At 44.5% G+C, this 21964-nt stretch overlaps 1 protein-coding gene across 1 annotated transcript; it reads right to left on the bottom strand.

The window, feature by feature from the left end:
• Positions 1 to 9783: 9783 nt before the first annotated feature.
• Positions 9784 to 12956, bottom strand: LOC100450716 (HLA class I histocompatibility antigen, alpha chain G). The gene is given in 8 exon segments (XM_063725425.1): positions 9784 to 10051; positions 10501 to 10533; positions 10978 to 11094; positions 11217 to 11492; positions 11757 to 12032; positions 12258 to 12527; positions 12658 to 12724; positions 12726 to 12956. Coding segments are annotated over 8 exon segments (1299 nt in total). The 3' UTR covers positions 9784 to 10022.
• Between the last annotated feature and the right edge of the window lie 9008 nt (positions 12957 to 21964).

The following is a 21964-nucleotide window of genomic DNA, read 5'->3' as shown; positions in this document are numbered from 1 at the left end:
AGGTGTGACCACAGCCTCAAATTCCTGAGCTTGAGCCATTCTCCTATCTCAGCCTCCTGAGTAGCTGGGACTACAGGTGCCCACCACAGTGTTCAGCCACTTTTCATTGTTATTTTACTTCAAATGTTTTATTTTGAATGTTAAAAATACATGTTTCTACATTAGAAATATGAAAATGTATTTGATTACAGAAGAATTGAAAATGCACAGATCAACACCTGCTTGAATTTTAAAGAAAAAAAATGCAGAGAAGAAAGAAATATCACCCAGGCTTCCCCTCCAAAGAACCATTGCTATCATATTATTGAACCTTCCTAGACCGCAATGTGAATGGTTGTCCCTGGAGCTGTCTTCTGCAGTGGTGCTGACTTCCATTCTTTTGTTTTCTATGTATATATTTTTACATATGCTTTCATTGTACAAAGTTGCATTCACAAGTTTTGGGTTTTTTTTTTAAGATGGATTCTCACTCTGTCCCCCAGGGGCTGGAATGCAGTGGCATGATCTCGGCTCACTGCAACCTCTGCATCTTGGGTGCAAGTGATTCTCCTGCCTCAGCCCCTCGAGTAGCTGGGATTACAGACGTGCACTACCACGCCTGGCTAATTTTGTGTTTTTAATATAGATGGGGTTACACTTGTTGGCCAGGCTGGTTTTGAACACCTGACCTCAAGTGATCCACGCACCTTGGCCTCCCAGAGTGGTTGTGGGTTATTTTGAAGTTGCTTTTTGAATGTATTATTGTGAAAGTAGTTTTCCATGTCATAAAGTCTGCATAAAATTTACACACTTCTAGAAGCTGCATCCCATCTCAAACAAGGAGAAGTCACCAGGGTTCTTTTAGATCCATGTGCTTTCGTCTTGTCTTTTGGTAAAGAATATTTTGACAAGCATGTTTGTACATGAAGATTCTTCTATGGTTGTGATTTTAAAAATTCATAGAACACTCAGAATGGACATGGTGGCTCATGCCTGTATTTCCAGCACTTTGGGAGGCCGAGGCAGGCAGATTGCTTGAGCCCATGAGTTTGTGACCAACCTAGGCAACATAGAGAAACCCTGTCTCTACAAAAAATTCAAAAGAATTAGCCAGGCTTGGTGGTGCATGCCTGTAGTCCCAGCTACTTGGGTGTCTGAGGTGGGAGGGTTGCTTAAGCCTGGAAGATTCAGGCTGCAGTGAGCCATGAACACCACTGCACTCCAGCCAGCAAGCCCAGTCTCAAAAACATAAATTATAGACTACTCAAATTGTAAGTATTAAACAAGTGTCTGTGAGAGTTTTTCTGGAAGGGAGGTGAGTGGGTGGACTGAGTGGGGAAGATCCTCTCTCACTGTGGGCGGCCACAGTCCAATCACCTAGTGGCCCAGAGAGAACAGAAAGGTAGATAGAAGTCAAATTTCTCTCTGTCTCTGTCTCTCTCTGTCTGTCTCTCTTTCTCTCTCTCTGGAGCTGGGGCTGGGACACCCTTCTTTTCCTGCCTTGGACATCAAAACTCCAGGTTCAATGATCTTTGGACTCTGACTTTTGCACCAGTGAGCCCCTTTATCCTCCTGTTCCGTATTCTGTGTCCTCAGGGCTTTGACTTTGGACTGAGCCATGCTACTGGCTTTTCTAGTTCTCCAGCTTGCAGACAGTCTATCATGGGACTTCTCAGCCTCCATAATTGTGTGAGCCAATTAGCCCAATAAATTATCTATCTCTCTATCTATCTATCTATCTATCTATCTATCTATCTATCATCTATCTAACATCTATCTATCATCTATCATCTATCTATCTATTATCTATCTGTCTATCTATCTATCTTCTATCTACCTATGCTATTGGTTCTTTCTTTCTTGGTAACCCTAATAAATCAACAGACAATAAACAAATAAAACCTGTCACAGTATCAGTGATAATTGCCATTAAGAAAAATACGCCTGGGTTAGAAGATTGGTGGTGGTGGTGAGAATGGCAGGGGATAGATTTCAGAAGAGGTGACTGGACAAGACATTTCTGAACACTTGACCATGGGACATTTGAGCAGGGACCTTAATGGTGTGAGGAGTGAACCATGTGGATCACTGGGGAGCACGTGCACGTGGGAGTCACAGCAGGGGCAGGTGGTGGAGAGAGGACGGAGCAGACAAGAAGCTGGTGTGAGTGGAGAAGAGTGAGCTGGGCTGAGAGTAATGGGATGAGGCCAAAGTGGCCAGAGGGGGCCCTGTGATAAGGAATGCACAGGAAATGGTGGGAAACTGGGGTTTCATTGTGCCTAAGAAGGGAAGGAGCTGGAGTGTTCATAGGATATGCTCTAGTTCCCATTTGAAAGGCACGCTCTGTCTGTTGTGTGAGTGATGGACAGTGGGCATGAGAGGCAGCAGGCAGCCCAGTTGGAAGGCCCTTCAGTTTTCTATCCTAGTGAGGATGGTTCTTGGGTGGAGGTGGCAGAGGAGTGAGAAGTGATTGGATTTGGTGTTGATATATATTTTTTAAATTGTGGTAAAACACACATACTATACAATTTACCCTCTAACAATTTTTTTCAGTGTACAATTCATTGGCATTAAGCACATTTACAATTGGTGGTGGTTACACAAACACCAATAAGCATTTTCAGAACATTTTCATCATCCCAACAGAGACTGTACCCATTAAATGACAGCTGCCCATTGTTCCTGCCCTCAGCCCCTGGTAACCTGTATTCTACTTTCTGTTTCTATGAATTTGCTTTTTCTAGATGCCTCATATAACTGAAATATCATATTTGTCTTTTTTCTGGCTTATTTTAGAGTGTTTTCAAGGTTCCATCCAATCCAAATATTCTTCACTTTTAAGGCTGAATAATATTCCACGTGTATATGCACCACATTTTGTTTTTCCAATCATCTTTTGATGGACACTTGGGTTGCATCCACCTTTTGGCTACTGGGAATAGCGCTGCTATGAGCATGACAGTACAATTATCTGTGTGCATACCTGCTTTCAATTTTTGGGGGGTATACACCCAAAAGTGGAATTGTTGCTTCATGTGGAAATTCTATGTTTACCTTCTTGAGAAAGTGTCATCCTGTTTCCATGGTGGCTGCACCGTTGTTCACTCTCAGCAGCAGTGCACACGCATTCCATTTTCTCCACATCCTCGCAGTGCACAAGCATTCCATTTTCTCCACATCCTCGCAGTGCACACGCATTCCATTTTCTCCACATCCTCGCAGTGCACACGCATTCCATTTTCTCCACATCCTCGCAGTGCACACGCATTCCATTTTCTCCACATCCTCGCAGTGCACACGCATTCCATTTTCTCCACATCCTCGCAGTGCACACGCATTCCATTTTCTCCACATCCTCGCAGTGCACACGCATTCCATTTTCTCCACATCCTCGCAGTGCACACGCATTCCATTTTCTCCACATCCTCGCAGTGCACACGCATTCCATTTTCTCCACATCCTCACCAACACCTGGACTAGTGAAGCTGATCATATTTTCATGTCCTTATTGGAATTGCTTATTTTTATGTCCTTACTGTGACATAAATTCTCTGGAGAATTGTCTATTCATGTCTTTTACCCATTTTTGAATGAGATTATCTTGCTATTGTTAAGTTGTAGTTCTTTATGTAGTCTGGATATTAATTCTTTATCAGATACGTGATTGGCAAATATTTTCTCCTATTCTATGCAGTTTCTTTTATTTTCACTGTCTTTTTTTTTTTTTTGAGACGGAGTCTGTCTCTGACGCCCAGGCTGGAGTGCAATGGTGCAATCTCAGCTCACCGCAACCTCTGCCTCCCAGGTGCAAGCGATTCTCCTGCCTCAGCCTCCTGAGTAGCTGGGATTACAGGTGCCCACCACTGCGCCCGGCTAATTTTTGTATTTTTAGTAGAGACAGGGTTTTGCCATGTTGGCCAGTCTGGTTTCAAACTCCTGACCTCAGGTGATCCACCCACCTTGGCCTCCCAAAGTGCTGGGATTACAGGTGTGAGCCACTGCGCCCAGCCTGTTTTCACCTCTTAATAGTGTCCTTTGATGCAAAAAAGTTTTTACATTTTGATGAAGTCTTATTTGTCATTTTCCTTTTATTACTTGTACTTTTGGTCACCAGCCAAGAAACCACTAGCAATTCTAATGTCCATAAGACTTTCCCTCAGTATTTTCTTGTAAGAGTTTTACAGGTTTAACTCTTAAGATTAGTTCTTTAAGGCATTCTCACTTAATTTTTGAAAAGGGTGTAATGGAAGGCCATGAATTTTGTCCAGCATCATTCTTTTGCATGTGGATATCCAGGTTTCCTGCACCATTTGTTGATGCACCATGTGTTGGAGTGGGGCTGACACATTTGTAAGATGCAGTGAGCACGAATACATGGGAGCACCATGAATTTATTTACCTGTCTTTACTTCACAGTTGTTTTGAGAAGGCTTTCACTGAGAAACCTAACAGAAAGGAATATATGTGACTTCCTATAAAATGAAATTTAAGTAAAATTATACTTTTTAAAATGTTAAGACCGGAGCAAGACTGGAACATCACCAGACAAACAGAAACATAGGCTGAAATGAAAGGTTTCGGTTTATCTTGCTACAAATTCTATTGGCCCGCAATCTTTTATGCTTATTGCATAAGACAGCCACAGAGTGGGGTGATACCTCAAATAACCAGTCCCTGGTTTTCTGCTTCAGAAACAGGTTTAAATTCTCTGCTTAGACAGAGTAAGGAAAATAACTGAAAGATGTTGAATGTGAAGTTGGCATCTACAAAGTCAAAGAAGTGAGTAGTAAATGTAAACATCAGGAATCCAAGGAGATTCTATGTTTTTACACAGAAATGGCCTCACTATGCACTGCTGAAGGGAGAAGGTCCCTCCAGGGGACCTTCATGATGAGGAAAAACCCTATATGATGCTGGGGATTTCTGCTGCAGCCCTAAATTGAATTGTCCTTCGCTCTAAATACAGGTCTCACAAAGTTTTATGTCTTCAATGATTTCACCTGGGCCGAGATTTTGTTTTGTTTTTGATGTGGTTTGTTTTGAGCTGCTGCCTGGGGCTTAGAAAAGTGACTTGGATATTTTGCCAAAATTGTATTTCTTTGGTGGAATTTGAAATCCATGAACACTCTGCTTTCCTGCTGTATCCCCAGAGCGGGTTGAGTACCTTGCACTTCTTCTCAGCACTTCACTAGAAGTGGTAGAAGATTTGGAGTTAGGGCCTCCCTCAATCTCTACCCTTTCTTTAATTCAGAGGATCACAAGCTGTCGGGGGAAGAGTGGTATCTTGGGCCTCCAGTTGATCTGATGAATATTAATATCCAATGTCCTGTAATGAAGTCATGTGTGCATGTAACATCACTTCTGCATGCAGTGTCATGGGAGAGTGGGTTCGCGGACCCCAGGCTAAGAGCCTAAGCACTAAAGGCACAAAGCTAGAGCTCTTGGAGGAGAGGGATGGTTGGGGTGGAACGTCATTTCGTCCTTTAGTCCTGGGGCCTTTTCACTCCTCACATGGTGGGTGGTGGGCATCTGATGTTGATGGAGTTGAGGGAGGGAACTGGCCGGAACTGGGAAAAACAGGGTTGGAGAGATAATTAAGGCGAACATTATTTTTTCTGAGCGTAAGTCATGGCTGGAAATCTGGAGAGCCTGCAGGAGATCCCGCTACCTAAACCTGTTTTTTCCTTTTCCCTCAAGCCTCATTTGGGCACAGGCCCAGTGTCAACACCAGGGGGCGCCCACAGACCATGAAGGCACCGCGCAGCTGGGATTGTTTGTGGTGGGCTCCTGGGTCCCTGACTTAATCAGGGAAGCCAAGATCCTGCAGCCAAGTGGCCTGGATTCAACCTGCAGCTCTGGTCCTACTGACACTTTTCTTCCTGGTGCCTCAGTTTCTTAATCTGTGGAATGGTGAGGACATTACAGCACTTACCTCTGGGACAGGTTTCTCAACAGCAGCCCTATTAAGAATTTGGGACAGAGAATCCCCTTGTGGTCTGTCCTGTGCATTGTGGGAGGTTTGCCAGCAGCACCCCACTCACCCCCTCCCACCAATCCCCACGTGACAACCGAAAATATCCCAGGATTTTTAGGTCTCCCTTGGGTCTAGAGCTGCATTTAGTCAAGCATTTTCCCACCTGACACTTGAGCTCATCTCTGCTTTGGTCCACATAAGGCCACATTAAAAAAAAAAAAATGTTGTTTCTTTAAAGATTCTAACCATCTTTTAAACAAATCTATTTTCTTCCTTTATTTCTGCATTCAGTTAATCCTTGAAAACCCTTGGTTTAGTATATCTCAAAATGTATCAACTCCAGTTCTAGTAATTAACATATTTGACTTGCATGATATCTGCTATGACTCCTAGTAGAGTTCTGATTCCTTTAGCACAGGGAATATGTTCTCAATTCTGCTCTGGATGACGTAAATCAATTTATTTTATTTTACTTGTCTGGGATGTTGCTCCTCACCTGTAAAATGTAAATGTGGATATGGCTTGGATTACTAAGTGGTTTTATTTCTTCATTCAGCTGACGTTTGTTGTGTACCTGATGCAAGTCAAATACATGGCATGGTATTGTTTCCTTGATCACACCACAGCAAATGAGAAAATGAGACATTATAGCCAGGTGTGGCGGCACAGGCTTGTTGTCCTAGCTACTCAGAAGGCTGAGGCAGGAGAATTGCTTCAGCCCAGGAGTTTGAGGTTATGGTAAGGTATGATATCACCATTGCATTTCAACCTGGGCAACAGACTCTGTCTCTGAAAAAAAGGAAAAAGACATTGTGAGCTGTCTACATGTACTCTATGTCTCAGGAGACTCATGTCCTGTAATCTTTCTAAATGGCATCTCCATGTGGTCTTTCATGAATGTTTGTTTGGTATTTCTTTTCTATCCTTTTACTTTCAACTTTTCTGTACCTTCTACTGAAATTATGGCTTTTGTAAATAGCCTATGGTTATTTATTTATTTATTTACTTATTTATTTTTATCCCTCTGCACTATTTGTCTTGTAATTGGAGTGTCTGAGTCCATTATGTTTAATGTCATTGTTAACCTTGTTTAAGTCTGTCCATTTTCATTCACTGCCTTCTAATATTATCTATTTCTTGCTCAACTATTTTTCTTATGTTGCCTTCTTTTTTTATTATTATTATACTTTAAGTTTTAGGGTACACGTGCACAATGTGCAGGTTAGCTACATATGTATACATGTGCCATGCTGGTGTGCTGCACCCATTAACTCGTCATTTAGCATTAGGTATATCTCCTAATGCTATCCCTCCTCCCTCCCCCTTCTGTTGCCTTCTTTAGATGAATAAAAAACTTTGCATTATTGTGGTCTTCTCAGTAAGTGTTCTAGTTACAAATTCTCTTATTATTTCTTTAATTATCTGAGAAAGCACAATAATCTGTGACTTATTATAACCAACAGCAGACCATAACTTCCCTGACTTTCACCTACCTGTGCACACAGCGCAGGGGAAAATCAGTGCTCTGGCTCTGAGACATAGGGGTGGTGGAAGTAGGATAGTGATTGGATGATGAATCTGTAGCTGCAGAGGCATCTGGGCGCCTCACCTGCATTCCTCGTAGATATCACCTCCACTGAATGCCTGCAATGCCCTCTCCTCTGTATGCTCCTGCCAGTCTCCCCATCTCCACTGACAGCAGCTCCACCCTTCTGCTCACTCAGTCCAATACTGTGGGTGTCCTTGATTCTTCTTTCTCACACCACAGATAAATCCATTAGCAAGTGCTGTGAATTCATCCAGAATCCCATCACTTCCCACTATTTCCCCTGCTCACACCCCAGTCAAGGTAAGCAACGTCTCCATCCTGGAATACTGCACTCCTTTCCCACCGTTTTCCCCACTGCCTCACTAGTCCCCCACCTGTCAATTCTGTTCTCAGCACAGCAGCCAGAGAGAAGCTTTCAAAGGATAAGTCCTACCATGTCCCACTTTCCAAAACTGTCCTCTAACTCCCCATGTCATTCAGAGCAAAGGTCAACATCCTTCCCACACCCTCCAGGGCAACCTGCTCTGACCACACCTCTGACTTCATTTCAGTTTCTCTCTGTGCAACTCTTCTGGCCTCTTCCTCCTTCCAGGAACACAGACAATTTCCTGCCCTAGTGCATCTGCACTGAAGGTTCCCCTGCCTGAAAAGAACTTGCCCTGACATCCCTGTAGACAACTCCTCACATCCCTCAAATCTTTACTCCAAGGTCACATTTGCAACAAGGCCCATGCTGACCACCCAGCACAGCAGCCACCTCCCTGTACCCACAGCCCACCCTCTGGATCACCTGCCACACAGCACTTGCCACCTTCTAACTCAAGCATTTTCTGTTCTTACTTTGCTTGTACTATATCATCTGCCTGCAGAGGTGTCCAATCTTTTGGCTTCCCTGGGTCACATGGGAAGAAGAATTGTCTTGCGCCACACACAAAAAAATACACTAATGACAGCTGATGAGCAGAAAGAATGGAAAAAAGAAAAAAAAAAGCGTGGATAATTTTCGTGATATCTGCCACTACAGATAAGCAAAAAAATCATCACATTCAAAGCTGTCCTGGGCCACATGCATCCTGAGAGCTGCAGATTGGACAAGCTTGCATCTAGAACATATACACCACAAGGCCAGAAATTTTTCTGTTTTTACTTTAATGATGTTTTCTAAATGCAAAAACAGTCATATACCTAGCAGACAACAAATGTCAGTTGAATGGATGATCACTGTAGTGCATCCCCCAATTCTAAAGGCAATATCTTTATTAATATAGACTCAGGCCAAATGTCATTTTGTAGCCGCTACAGAACAATATTATCTCATGTGGACATAAATGCACCAGTGCTTTTCTCACCAGGGCTGCTTTTGTGTCCTCTCTCCCTCCCTCCTCCCACACCAATCCTCCTGCACACTGCAGCACACAACCATATTTGTCTCTTCAGGAAATATAACCCTAAGCTTATGGGTCCAATTATCCAACCACATATGAATCTAAATTAGACTCTGCTTTACAATCCATGAGTTTGGTTTGAAGCCAGCAATAGGATTACTACAACTCAGGGCAGGAAGAAGAGTAGGAGGGAGAGCAGAAGAGGAGTTCCAACAGAAAGTAACCTACGATGAAAAACTCTGGGACCTCTCCTCTCGGGAAGTTTCGGAATCTGCTTCCTTTAAGAAGGTTGGGGAAGCCAGCCATGGTGGCTTACACCTGTAATCCCAGCACTTTGGGAGGCAGAGGCGGGCGGATCACAAGGTCAGGAGATCAAGACCATCCTGGCTAACATCTTTACTAAAAACACAAAAAATTAGCTGGGTGTTGTGGCATATGCCTGTACTCCCAGCTACTAGGGAGGCTGAGACAGGAGAATCGCTTGAACCCGGGAGGTGGAGGTTGCAATGAGCCAAGATTGCACCCTGCACTCCAGCCTGAGTGAGACTCCATCTCAAAAAAAAAAAAAAAAAAAAAAAAAGATGGAAAATACAATTGAAAGAGACCTGGAAGGAGGGGAAGAGGTGTAGGGGTCTGAAAATTTTTCTTCTGATAACACAAGAACTTCTATGTGTAGGGACCACCCTAGGTGATATCCAAGTCCATGTGATCACAGGTCCTGGTGGGACAAGGTTCTACTGAAGGGCCAAGGACAATGGAGCAGCAAAGATGACCCAGCTGAGCAGTGACCACATAAAGTTCATGGTGGCCTGAACACCCACTGGGCACAGCCCCATCTACTCTCCTCCCCTGCAACAAATCAGCACAAGAAACACATGTACTGTGGAAAGTTCTCATGTCTTCCATTTATTTTGTCTCTCAAATTTCAGGAATCTTCTCCTTTAATTAACCCATCAACCTCTCAGAAATAATTTGAAAAAGCAAATTTATACTCAGATTCTAATTTTAATACGGAAGTAAGAAGTTATAGCTCAGTGCACCATAAAGTTGAGACAGAGATGGAGACATCCCAGCCCCTTTTCTGGAACAGGAAAGGTGATCGGGGAAGGAACGCAGTTCAGCATGAGGAAGAGGGTCATGGTGGACACAGGGGTGGGCTGGCCTCTGCAGAAAGAGAAGTCAGGGTTCTTGAAGTCACAAAGGGAAGGCGTGAACAAATCTTGCCACTCAGTCCCACACAGGGCAGCTGTCTCACACTACAGAAAAATATTCATGAACAAATTCATATCAGTCACAGTGAGGGGTGACACTTTAAACATCCCATCACATGCTCAATACATCCAAGTCAAAGAAACCTCATAGCACAGCTATGTCCACTGTTCCCCTCAACAACCCACACACATCAGGCCCCCCAGGGTGTCACATTTACAAGCTGTGAGAGACACATCAGAGCCCTGGGCACTGTCACTGCCTGGAGTACAACAAAAACAGGACCTGGTCAGATCCCACAGGAGATGTAGCCAGAGGAGGAACTATTGCCTGAGTGAGCTCCCCGATGGGCTCCCAACCACAAGATCTCAAGGATCTCAGGGATCAGCCTCCTTCATACTTACTTGCAGCCTGAGAGTAGCTCCCTCCTTTTCAATCTGTGGGAAGAAAATATCCTGTGAGAGGCTAGAAAGGTGGCAGGGCCATGAGGTCCTAGAGGAACCTCCTAGTCTTGGACTCTCAAGAAGTTTCCAGAAAAGTGTGACTGCAGACCCAGAGCGGGATCAGGAAAAACAAGGAAAGCAGATGTGGGTCCTGGACCAACTGCCCTCCTAAGGTCTGTCCTCAGCAGGGACCTTCCCCTGACCTGTGACTGCTGGGGTCAGGTCCCCATCACTACAATCATCAAGGTGATAAATCTGTCCTTCATTGTCACAGGTGCTTTACAAAAGAGCAGGTGCTGGCACACAGGGCCCAGGCTGGGTAGGCCCATAAGTGTGGATGGTGCTTTCCAGTAACCAGGCAGGGCACACTTCTACCTGGGGCTTGAAACCCCCAGTGGGACAAGAAAACTCAGACCCGACTTGTCACCCCTTCCTTACCTGAGCTCTTCTTCCTCCACAGCACAGCAGCTGCCACAGCTCCAGTGACCACAACTGCAAGGACAACCAGGCCAGCAATGATACCCATAATGGGGATGGTGGGCTGGGGAGATGGCTCTGGGAAAGGAGGTGAAGATGAGGGTCTCTGACCCCCAGGCCCCACCACCGACCCTGTTAAAGGTCTTCAGAGAGGCTCCTGCTTTCCCTAAGAGACATGACACCTCCATCTCCCTCCTTACTCCATCTCAGCATGAGGGGCTCTGGCAGCCCCTCATGCTGCACATGGCACGTGTATCTCTGCTCCTCTCCAGGAGGCACCACCACAGCTGCCCACTTCTGGAAGGTTCCATCCCCTGCAGGCCTGGTCTCCACGAGCTCCACGTCCTGGGTCTGGTCCTCCCCATCCCGCTGCCAGGTCAGTATGATCTCCGCAGGGTAGAAGCCCAGGGCCCAGCACCTCAGGGTGGCCTCATAGTCAAAGACAGGGTGGTGGGTCACGTGTGTCTTGGGAGGGTCTGAAAGGAAGAGTCAGAAAACTCAAGCACTTTGCATCTCTCATGGGACACTCCAGCAGCACCTGGATGTGACCATCCTAAGAATGAACCAGATACCTGGGGTGGGGAAGGGAGCACAGAACCGAGACACCAGCCTGGACACGGGCACCTGGGATAATCTCCTATTCCTTGGAAAGTTCTAGTCTCTGAACTTTCCCCTCCTTGTGGGAAGCCAGCCCGGGAGATCTACAGGCGATCAGGGAGGCGCCCCACTGCCCCTGGTACCCGCGCGCTGCAGCATCTCCTTCCCGTTCTCCAGGTATCTGTGGAGCCACTCCACGCACGTGCCCTCCAGGTAGGCTCTCCTTTGTTCAGCCACATTGCCCGCCTCACACTTGCGCTTGGAGATCTGAGCCGCAGTGTCCGCTGCGGTCCAGGAGCGCAGGTCCTTGTTCAGGGCGAGGTAATCCTTGCCATCGTAGGCATACTGTTCATACCCGCGGAGGAGGCGCCCGTCGGGCCCCAGGTCGCAGCCAATCATCCACTGGAGGGTGTGAGAACCTGGCCCCGCCCCCTCGGTCAGCCCCGCCCACCGAGCTCCTCCCGGCCCGGACCAACCCGCAGGGATTTTGGTAAAGGCGCCTGGGGTTCTCCCAGGTAGAGGGTCTGGGCGGGTCCCGCGGCCTCGGGGTGGATCCCAGACCCGGAGACTCGGGAGTACCCGGGCCGTCCGTGGGGCATGGAGGTGGGGGGTAGTGATCTGCGCCCTGGGCCGGGGTCACTCACCCGCCTCGCTCTGGTTGTAGTAGCCGCGCAGGATCTGCAGGTTCAGTCTGTCAGTCTGTGCGTGGGCCTTGGTGTTCCGTGTCTCCTCTTCCCAATACTCCGGCCCCTCCTGCTCCACCCACGGCGCCCGCGGCTCCATCCTCGGACTCGCCGAGTCGCTGTCGAACCGCACGAACTGCGTGTCGTCCACGTAGCCCACGGCGATGAAGCGGGGCTCCCCGCGACCGGGCCGGGACACGGCGGCGCTGAAATACCTCATGGAGTGGGAGCCTGGGGGCGAGGAGGTGCTGAGATCCGCCCGACCCTCCTCCCGGCGCGGCTCCCCGGGTCCTGCGCCCTCGCCGGGCCGGCCCCTCGCTTCTCCCCGCAGCGGCTGTTTCCCTCCTGACCCCGCACTCACCCGCCCAGGTCTCGGTCAGGGTCAGCGCCCCCGAGAGCAGCAGGAGGAGGGTTCGGGGCGCCATGACCACCATCCTTGGCGTCTGGGGAGAATCTGAGTCCGGGTGGGTGAGCGAGTACTTTAGAACCGGGACCGCGGCGACGCTGATTGGCTTCTCTAAAAACCCGTCACCTAATGGGAGTGAGAACTGGGGCATCCCGGTGAGTATCCAGGAAGAAGGACCGGACACAGGTAGGGAGAAGGAGGAGAGAAACCCTGCGGAGATGGGGAATCCCCAACGCGGGGCCTCCCCAGTCCATAAACCGCCTGTGGGGCCTGAGACCCTGAGAGCCACGCCTGGGGCCCTGGGACTTCGCCCTGACCCCGCTACTCTTGTGCCAAGCGCTCTGTCTCAATGTTTCCCTGAGTCTTGGCCCAGGAGCTGTCTGAGAAACCAGGGAGAAACTCTCGGCAAGGGCCCTGTCCCTCTCCCTTCACTTTTCATCCCGGAATCCCTGTCCCTGAACTGGACTCCCTGCCTCCCACTCCTTGCCTGTCCCCCTGTACTCTTCTAGAAGAAAAATCACCCTACGGAGCTTGGTGCCAGAGAGTGAGCTCACCCTGGGATTGTAGGTGTAAAGACCGGTTCCCCCCCCCCCCTTAAATCTGGAAAAGTTGTGCCTGAATGCATGGATAGAATAGAGACCAGTTTGCTTTTTGTTTATTAACTATAGTGGGTAGCATAATCTTGGTAACCCCTGAATGATCAGGAATCTAACCGGTGAAAAATGTGACTTTGGCCCGTTGGTATATAAATGTATCTAAAAGCACTACAACAGGACTCACAAAGCTCCTAAGTTTCACTTTCCCAGACAATGTATCTGTGACTCCCGCTTGTTGTATTTTAAATTTACCTTCATTCCATAGCCGTGAGTTTCCGTGTGAGTCCAGGACATCACCTCAATACAAAGTACCACGCTATGTTACTGTATGTTGCAACCAGGAGCCAGCACAAACTTTATTCACCTCACAGTTGTAAGTGTTCGGTGCAGTAACAATGCCCCTCACTAGTGCTCATGCACTGCCTGTTTTTAGGAAGTATCCACATGTAAGTGGTGTGTATATTTTTTAGGAATACTTAGCATTTTTTAAACCTGATTAACATAAAAAACAATTAGTTTCTAGGCAGACCCACATAAGATATTAAAGGCCAACTGCAAAGAACACCCAGCGAGGCTCTGTAGATGGATGTATTAAAATCTATAAAATGTGTTTAAACCTAAGAGTTCTGCTGCTTTGGAATTCTTTCCTCTGCTCCTTTTCCTCACCTCCTGCTCCTCCAGCCATTCCCTCCATCCCTCTCATCCCTCAGGCCCTCTTCTCCCCTTAATCCCCACCACCCTGTCACTCCTGAATTGTGGCTCTAGCACTGCTCCATGACCTGCTACGTGACTGTTCTTTCTATAGTGGTCCTGCTACTATGAGTCAAAGTGTGTCATTTCTCCACCTAAAACACTCCAGTGGCTCCACCTCGTTCTTGTGAAGCTTCTAGAATGTCAGGCACTTGAGCACATGAGGGCATACCTGGTTCATTGTAGGGACTAAATTATTTTTTCTTGGCTGAATGAATGAAACATGAGTGTATTAAATTGTGTCACAAAAAACTATAAAATGTAAAACACTGAAAAAGTTAAAAAAGATTTTATTTTATGTAACTAGTGTGCATATCAATTCATCAATTCATTCCACGAGTCTTTTGAGTCTGTGCATGAATTTTGTAAGACTAGGTAACAAATTGTCACAAACATTGGCTTTAAACAACACCCATTTATTGTATTCACTGATTTATTTTTAGAGACAGAATCTCCCACTGTCATCCAGGGTGAAGTGCAGTCACATGATCGTGGCTCACTGCAGCCTCAAACTCCTGGGCTCAAGGGACCCTCCTACCTCAGTCTTCAGAGTAGCTAGGACTGCAGGCAAGTGCCACCATGCCCAGCTAATTAAAAAGAAATGTAGAGACGACTGACTCACTATATTATCCTGGCTTGTCTCAAAGTCCTGGCTGCAAGTGTTCCTCCTGTGTCAGCTCCTCAAATGTTAGGATACAGGTGTGCGCTACCACGCCTGGCCAAACAACACCCATTTATTTGTTTATAGTTCCTTAATCAGAAATCTGGGCATGATATGGATGGAATCTCTGTTCCGGGCTTCCCAAAGCTGTGTTTTCATTTTGAATCCTCCTTCAGGCTTATACAGAGGTGGCAGAATGCAGTTTCTGGCAGTTGTAAGACTGAGGTCCCTGTTCCTCTCTGGCTGCCACTGTAGAGAACAGGGAGGGCTGCACTCAATGCATGGTGCCCACCAGCATTCTTTCCTACACAGCCCCTTCATTTTCAAAGCCCACAGTGGAGGAAACCCCTCATGCTGTGTCCCTCTCACACTGAATCTCTATGATCAGGAAGAACCCAGTCCTTTCAAGGACTCTCCTGATTAGGACAGTCTAAGCAGGATAAACCCAGCCTGAAGTCAACTAATTGAGGCCCTTAGTTATATCTGCTAAATTCCTTCACAGCAGCACCTACATTAGAGTTGGCCGAATAACTGGGGGAAGGTGAATGACCAGGAGCTGGTTGTTGGGAGCCATGATAGAATCAGCCCAGCAAGGGCTGGATCTTCCTTTTGTGTTTAATTTGGACACAGTTGGAAATTGAAGTTCAAGTAAAGTGATCATGGTGAACCGTCATAAAATACATCCTTTTCAGCCATGGAAATTCTCCTTACCTTTTATAACTAAGTTACGTGTTTAATATCTTACAGTTAATTTAGACCAGGTGTGGTGGCTCACACCTGCAATCCTAGCACTGTGGAAGGCAGAGGAAGGCAGATTTGACTCCAGAAGTTCAAGATCAGCCTGGACAACATGGCAAACCCCCATCTCTACGAAAAAATTAGAAAATTAGCCAGGCATGTTAATTCATGCCTGTAGTCCCAGCTACTCGGGAGGCTGAGATCAGAGGATCCCTTGAGCCCAGGAGGTCGACACTGCAGTGCATGGTGATCATGCCACTGCACTCCAGCCTGGGTGACCCTGTCTCAAAAATAGTAACATGATGATGATAAATTTAGAGCAAATGCAAATTAACGTATAATAATACATCCTCTCTTGTGAAAATGTATTAGTTATTTACTGTTGCGTAACAAATTATGTAAAACTTAGCAGCTCAAAACAACAAATATTCATCATCTCCCACAGTTTCTACTGATAAGGAATCCGGGAGTGGTTTCCCTGAGTGCTTCTGGCTCAGGGCCTCTCACAAGGTTGCAGTCCAGTTGTCAGCCTAAGGCTATATCATATGAGGGCTTCGCTGGAGCTGGGGATTCACATGAAACGTGGCTCACTCACATGGCTGTTGGAAAAGGCCTAGTTCTTTGTTGTCTGGTCCCAGGGGGCCTCAGTTCTTAGTCACATGGACCTTCCTGCAGGGCTGCTTATGGCACAGCAGCTGTGTCCCCCAGAGCTCATGATTCCAGAGACAGAGAGAGAGAAGGTGGAAACCACAGTGAGTTTCACACTCTACTCCCAGAGTCACAAACTGTTATGTCAGCATTACTCTATCAGTTAGAAGTTGTATTAGTCTGTTCTCGCACTGCTATAAAGAAATACCTGAGACTGGGTAATTTATAAAGGCAAGAGGTTTAATTGACTCATAATTCTGCGTGGCTGAGGAGGCTGCCCCGGGAACCTTACAGTCATGGCAGAAGGGGAAGCAAACATGTCGTTCTTCACATGGTGGCAGGAGAGAGAAATGCAGAATGAAGTGGGGAAAATCCGCTTATATGGTACATATACACCATGGAATATTATGCAGCCATAAAAAGGAATGACAGCAAGTCCTTTGCAGGGATATGGATGAAGCTGGAAGCCATTATCCTCAGCAAGCTAACACAGGAACAGGAAACCAAACACCACATGTTCTCACTTATAATTAGGAGCTGAGCAATGAGAACACGTGGACACAGGGAGAGGAACAACACACACTGGGGCCTATTATGGGAGGGCAGTGCTGAGGGGAGCATTAGGAAAAATAGGTTCAACCACTGGCTTCCACAGCTTGGGGGAACCATCCCCATGATTCAATCACCTCCCATGAGGTCCCTCCCCCAATATGTGCGGATTACAATTCACATGATAATTCAAAATGAGATTTGGGTGGGAACACAGAGATAGGCCATATCAGAAGTGCATCATTAAGTCCAAGCCACACACAAGAGAGGGAATTAAGCTGCACCTCTGAAAGAGAGCTGCACTAAAGGACTTGCATATATGTTAAAAGCAAAATTAAAACTATTGTTTCAGGATTTTGTAAATCAAAGGCTTCTTTTATCTAATTATTTTTCTTTAATGCTTTAAGCTTATCTTTTAATTTAATTTAATTTAATTTAATTTTAAGTTCCAGGGTACATGTGCAGGATGTGCAGGTTTGTTACATAGGTAAACGTGTGCCATGGTGGTTGGCTGCACCTATCAACCCATCACCTAGGTGTTAACCCTGGCATTCATTAGTTATTTTTCCTAATGATCCCCCTATCACTGCCCTCACTGAACAGGCCCCATTGTGTGTTGTTTCTCTCCCTGGTTCCATGTGTTCTCATTGCTCAGTTCCCAACTGTAAGTGAGAACATGCGGTGTTTGGTTTTCTGTTCCTGTGTGAATTTGCTGAGGATAATGGCTTCCAGCTTCACTCATATCCCTGCAAAGGACTTGATCTCATTCCTTTTTATGGCTACATAATATTCCATGGTGTATATGTACCATATTTTCTTTATCCAGTCCATCATTGATGGGCATTTGGGTTGATTCCATGTCTTTGCTATTGTGAATAGTGCTGCAATGAACATACACATGCACATATATTTATAATAGAATGATTTATATTCCTTTGGGTATATAACCCATAATGGGATTCCTGGGTCAAATGGTATTTCTGGTTCTAAATCTTTGAGGAATCACCAAACTGTCTTCCACAATGGTTGAACCAGTTTACATTTCCACCAACAGTGTAAAAGCCTTCCTATTTCTCTGCAGCCTCGCCAGCATCTGTTGTTTCTTGACTTTTAATAATTGCCATTCTGACTGGCATGAGATACCATCTCATTGTAGTATTGATTTGCATTTTTCTAATGATCAGTGATGTTTAGCTTTTTTTCTTATGTTTATTGGCCACATGTATGTCTTCTTTTGAGAAGTGTCTGTTTAGGTCCTTTGTCCACTTTTTAATGAAGCTTTTTTTTATGTGAATTTGCTTAAGTTATTTGTAGATTCTGAATATGAGAACTTTGTCAGATGTGGACAGATTGTAAAAATGTTCTCCCATTCTGTAGGATGTCTGTTCACTCTGATAATAGTTCCTTTCACTCTACAGAAGCTCTTTTGTTTAATTAGATCCCATTTGTCAATTTTTGCTTTTGTGGCAGTTGCTTTTGGCGTTTTCATCATCAAATCTTTTCCCATCCCTACGTCCTGATTGGTATTGCCTAGATTTTCTTCCAGGGTTTTTATAGTTTTGGGATTTACATTTAAGTCTTTAATCCATTTTAAGTTAATTTTTGGGTAAGGTGTAAGGAAGGAATCCAGTTTCAATTTTCTGCATATTGCTAGCCAGTTCTCCCAGCACCATTTATTAAATAGGGAATCCTTTGCCCATTGCTTATTTTTGTCAGGCTCATTGAAGATCACAGGGTTTTAGATGTGTGATCTTATTTCTGAGTTCTCTATTCTGTTCCATTGATCTCTATGTGCCTGTTTTTGTACCAGTACCATGCTGTTTTGGTTACTGTAGCCTTGTAGTATAGTTTTAAGTCAGGTAACCTCATGCCTCCAGGTTTCTTCTTTTTGCTTAGGATTCTCCTGGCTATAAGAGCTCCTTTTTGGATCCATATGAATTTTAAAATAGTTTTTTTCTAATTCTGTGATAAGCTTCACTTTGTAAATTAATGACTAAAAGTTTGAGACATCACAGAGCCTTAGGTGTTGGGGGGAAAACAGTTTGAGGCAGAGAAAGGGGATACAACAGTATCTCTGAGTTTTTCTTGCCAATATCTTTAATAACAACAATCTTGTCTTCAATGAGTTAACACAGTTGAGAACATAGAGTAACTAGATCAGATAGTTCCAAGACTTTAGAGCCATAAAAATAGTGCCTTGAAAATAAGTCTTTGTTCTGTCTAAAATGTCTCAAATTTAGTGGAAGTATGTCCCTAGCGCCAGTTTTCTTATTGAAATATCGTCTTCAAAAAAAGTTTGCCTACACTTAAAAAAAGAAGCACTGCTCTGTCTCCGGAGTAGCCATACTTTGTTTCTTTACTTCTCTAATTAACTTGCTTTCACTTAGAAAAATATTGCCTAATCAGATTGCTTTTCATTTACAAAGATGTGAATCTCATACTTCAGTCAACACATCTAGCTTAGCATGATGCCAATAACTTTGGTTTGATGCAGTATCACAAAATTGTTAGCTCGAATTTAGAAACAAGTTTTTTCAATAACTGGCTATTTGATCGGCATTCTATAATACACTTAACATCTTTTGTTGTGATATTGAAGATATGTGATAGAAGTGATTTGGACACCACTATGATTCTAAATAGCACTGCTTTCAGGTGCTTCTGAAGTGGTTTTGTTTGTTTCTTTGTTTGTTTTTGCAGTCCTATTGTGTTTTCTATTCATATTGCTATTCTATCACTGGTTATTCTTTTCTACTCTTTTCTTGTTTCATTTATTTTGATCAATGATGTGCATTTCCAATTCTGTAAAAGTTTAATTCAGTTGTATGTGTGGTAAAATGTAACACCAAATCCTTTGCAAGATGGAATTACCTTGCACATCAGATTGAAGATTGTATACTTGAAAATCTAGAGAGATGCCAGTGAGCCAAGGATCAAATGACCTATTTGTAGCCAAGGCCATTTTCATGGCATACTGGTCCTCTCTGTCACGTGGCTCCTTACAATTCTGTGTGGTTTTCTTCCAATGTAAGTAGTTCTTGTTAAGGATGCTTGCAATGAACTTTGGTATTCTTTTCTCTTTCATTTTTATAAAAACCAGGTATATTTTAATTTGAAAAACTCTGTTTAAGGAATTAGGAATTTAAGTCAATTCTTTCAACCCAATGTTTTCAGAACACATCATCAACATCAAGTATTACACATTTATTTTAAAAGCTCCCTTTTATAAATGGAATGGATGATATGTTGTTGGACTTTAGTCAGCACTGTTGTAAAACACAGAACCTGTAAACTACCCTGGGCTGCTGCCCATTCACATCCCCCAAAAGGAGACTCCATCCTGAGTCTTGTGATTATTATTCCTTTATATTTCTTTAAAGACTTGTGTAATAAGTATAGATATATCCCCAATCCAAATATTCGTTAGTTTTGCTGGTTTTTAAGCTTCCAGTACAGCAAATTCCTACTGCATTTATTTTCCCGTGATGCACATTACGTATAGGAGTTATCTGTGGTGTGGGAGGCTGTCATTCATTCATTTTCACTGCTGAAGTTTTACATTTTATGGTTATACCATAACTGCACTAGTTTTCTATTGATGTATATGTAGCTGATTCCAGTTTTTGCCATAAACATTAGCGTGCATGTCTCCTGGGCACATAGGCAAGAAAGCCCGCAGAGTGTAGGCTTAGGAGTGGGATGGTTGGATGATATGTTGTATGGACTTTAACCATACTAGATAATAATAATATGATTTCCAAAGTGATTGTGCCAACTTAAACTTTTTTATTTATTTATTTATTTATTTTTGAGACGAAGTCTTGCTCTGTTGTCCAGGCTGAACTGCAGTGGTGCTATCTCGGCTGATTGCAACTTCTGCCTCCCAGTTCAAGCAATTCTCCTGCCTCAGCCTCCCAAGTAGTTGGGATTACAGGCATGCACCACCACGCCCAGCTAATTTTTGTATTTTTAGTAGAGACGGGGTGTTGGAGGCCAAAAAAATGAGGGTCGTGATCAACTCAGTATACCACTGGAGGCTATATGAGCAAACAGCAAACTGTTCTCATGAAAGCAGGATGTTGGCAAACTAACAAACTGCGTTTGCCGCCAGAAGGAATCACTAGAAGCAAGAAGCCCCCGACCCCTTCTTTTAGAACAGATCTTTTTGTTTTTGTCTTTGTTTCGGTGTTCATCCCCCTTCATTATATCCCATAGTAACTGATTGTGACAATGGGGTTTTACCATGTTAGTCAGACTGGTCTTGAACTCCTGACCTCAGGTGGCCCACCCACCTTCGCCTCCCAAAGTGCTGGGATTACAGGTGTGAATCACCACGCCTGGCATAAACTTTTGAAATAAATGTGTAATACTTGATGTTGATGATGTGTTCTGAAAACACTGAGTTGAAGGAATTGAGTTGAAAGCCACTGTCTTGGTTGCAGAATTATAGCAGGCATTTTTACTTAGATTCTGTTAATAACTTCCTGTTGTTTACTTGTTTCTCATATACCGTGGCATTATACTTTTGACATATAGATTCAGAAAATGCTTACTTATAGCACAATCACATAGGGTTATTTTATATGTTAGGAAAATTTCATAATAAAAAGGAAAAAATGGAGGAAGGGAGGGAAAGAAGGAGGAAGGGAAGAAGGAGTGAAAGAAGAAAAAGAAAGGGAAGGGGAAGAAAAGGTAAGGAAAGTGGAGTAAAAAGGAGGGAGGGCGAGAGGTTGAATGGAAATGGAGAAGAAAGAGAAGGAGGGAGGGATAGAAGGAAGGAGAAAGGGAAGGAACAAAAAAGAAAAGAAACTAAAATAAAGAAAAGAATAGACATTGAGAAACTAGAAACTCTATGTATGGCCAATATTATGAAAATGGGAGGAAATGAAACAGATGTATGTAACCTGTATAGAATAATGGAAATGTAAGAGGGCCTCATTAGTTATTCATTGCTGTGTAACAAACTACCCCCAAATTTAGTGATTAAAGCAACAAGCATCGACGAACGCAAAAACATAATACAAATACCAGCAAAATGGAGCCAACGCAAGTAGAAGAGGTCGAATAAACAAAAGGATTTTACAAATTGGAATAAGTAAGAGGACACTGGTGTGCAGATGAAAATGATTTTGTAGTCCAAATCCTCCAAAAAGCAAGTGCCATCACGAGATTAAAGTTACAGCATTTTATTAGGGGACACACCTGTCAGACGATATTGTGAGGGAGGCAGGTTACCTTAGGAAAGGCAACAGACGAAGATGCAAGTGTGACCCCCAGTGATGGACAGAAGGACAGAAGGTTTACTGGGTGTGTCCTAGAC

Source organism: Pongo abelii, chromosome 5, assembly GCF_028885655.2.
Source record: "Pongo abelii isolate AG06213 chromosome 5, NHGRI_mPonAbe1-v2.0_pri, whole genome shotgun sequence".
Classification (NCBI taxonomy): Eukaryota; Metazoa; Chordata; class Mammalia; order Primates; family Hominidae; genus Pongo; species Pongo abelii.
This window is presented reverse-complemented; position numbering and strand designations above follow the sequence as displayed.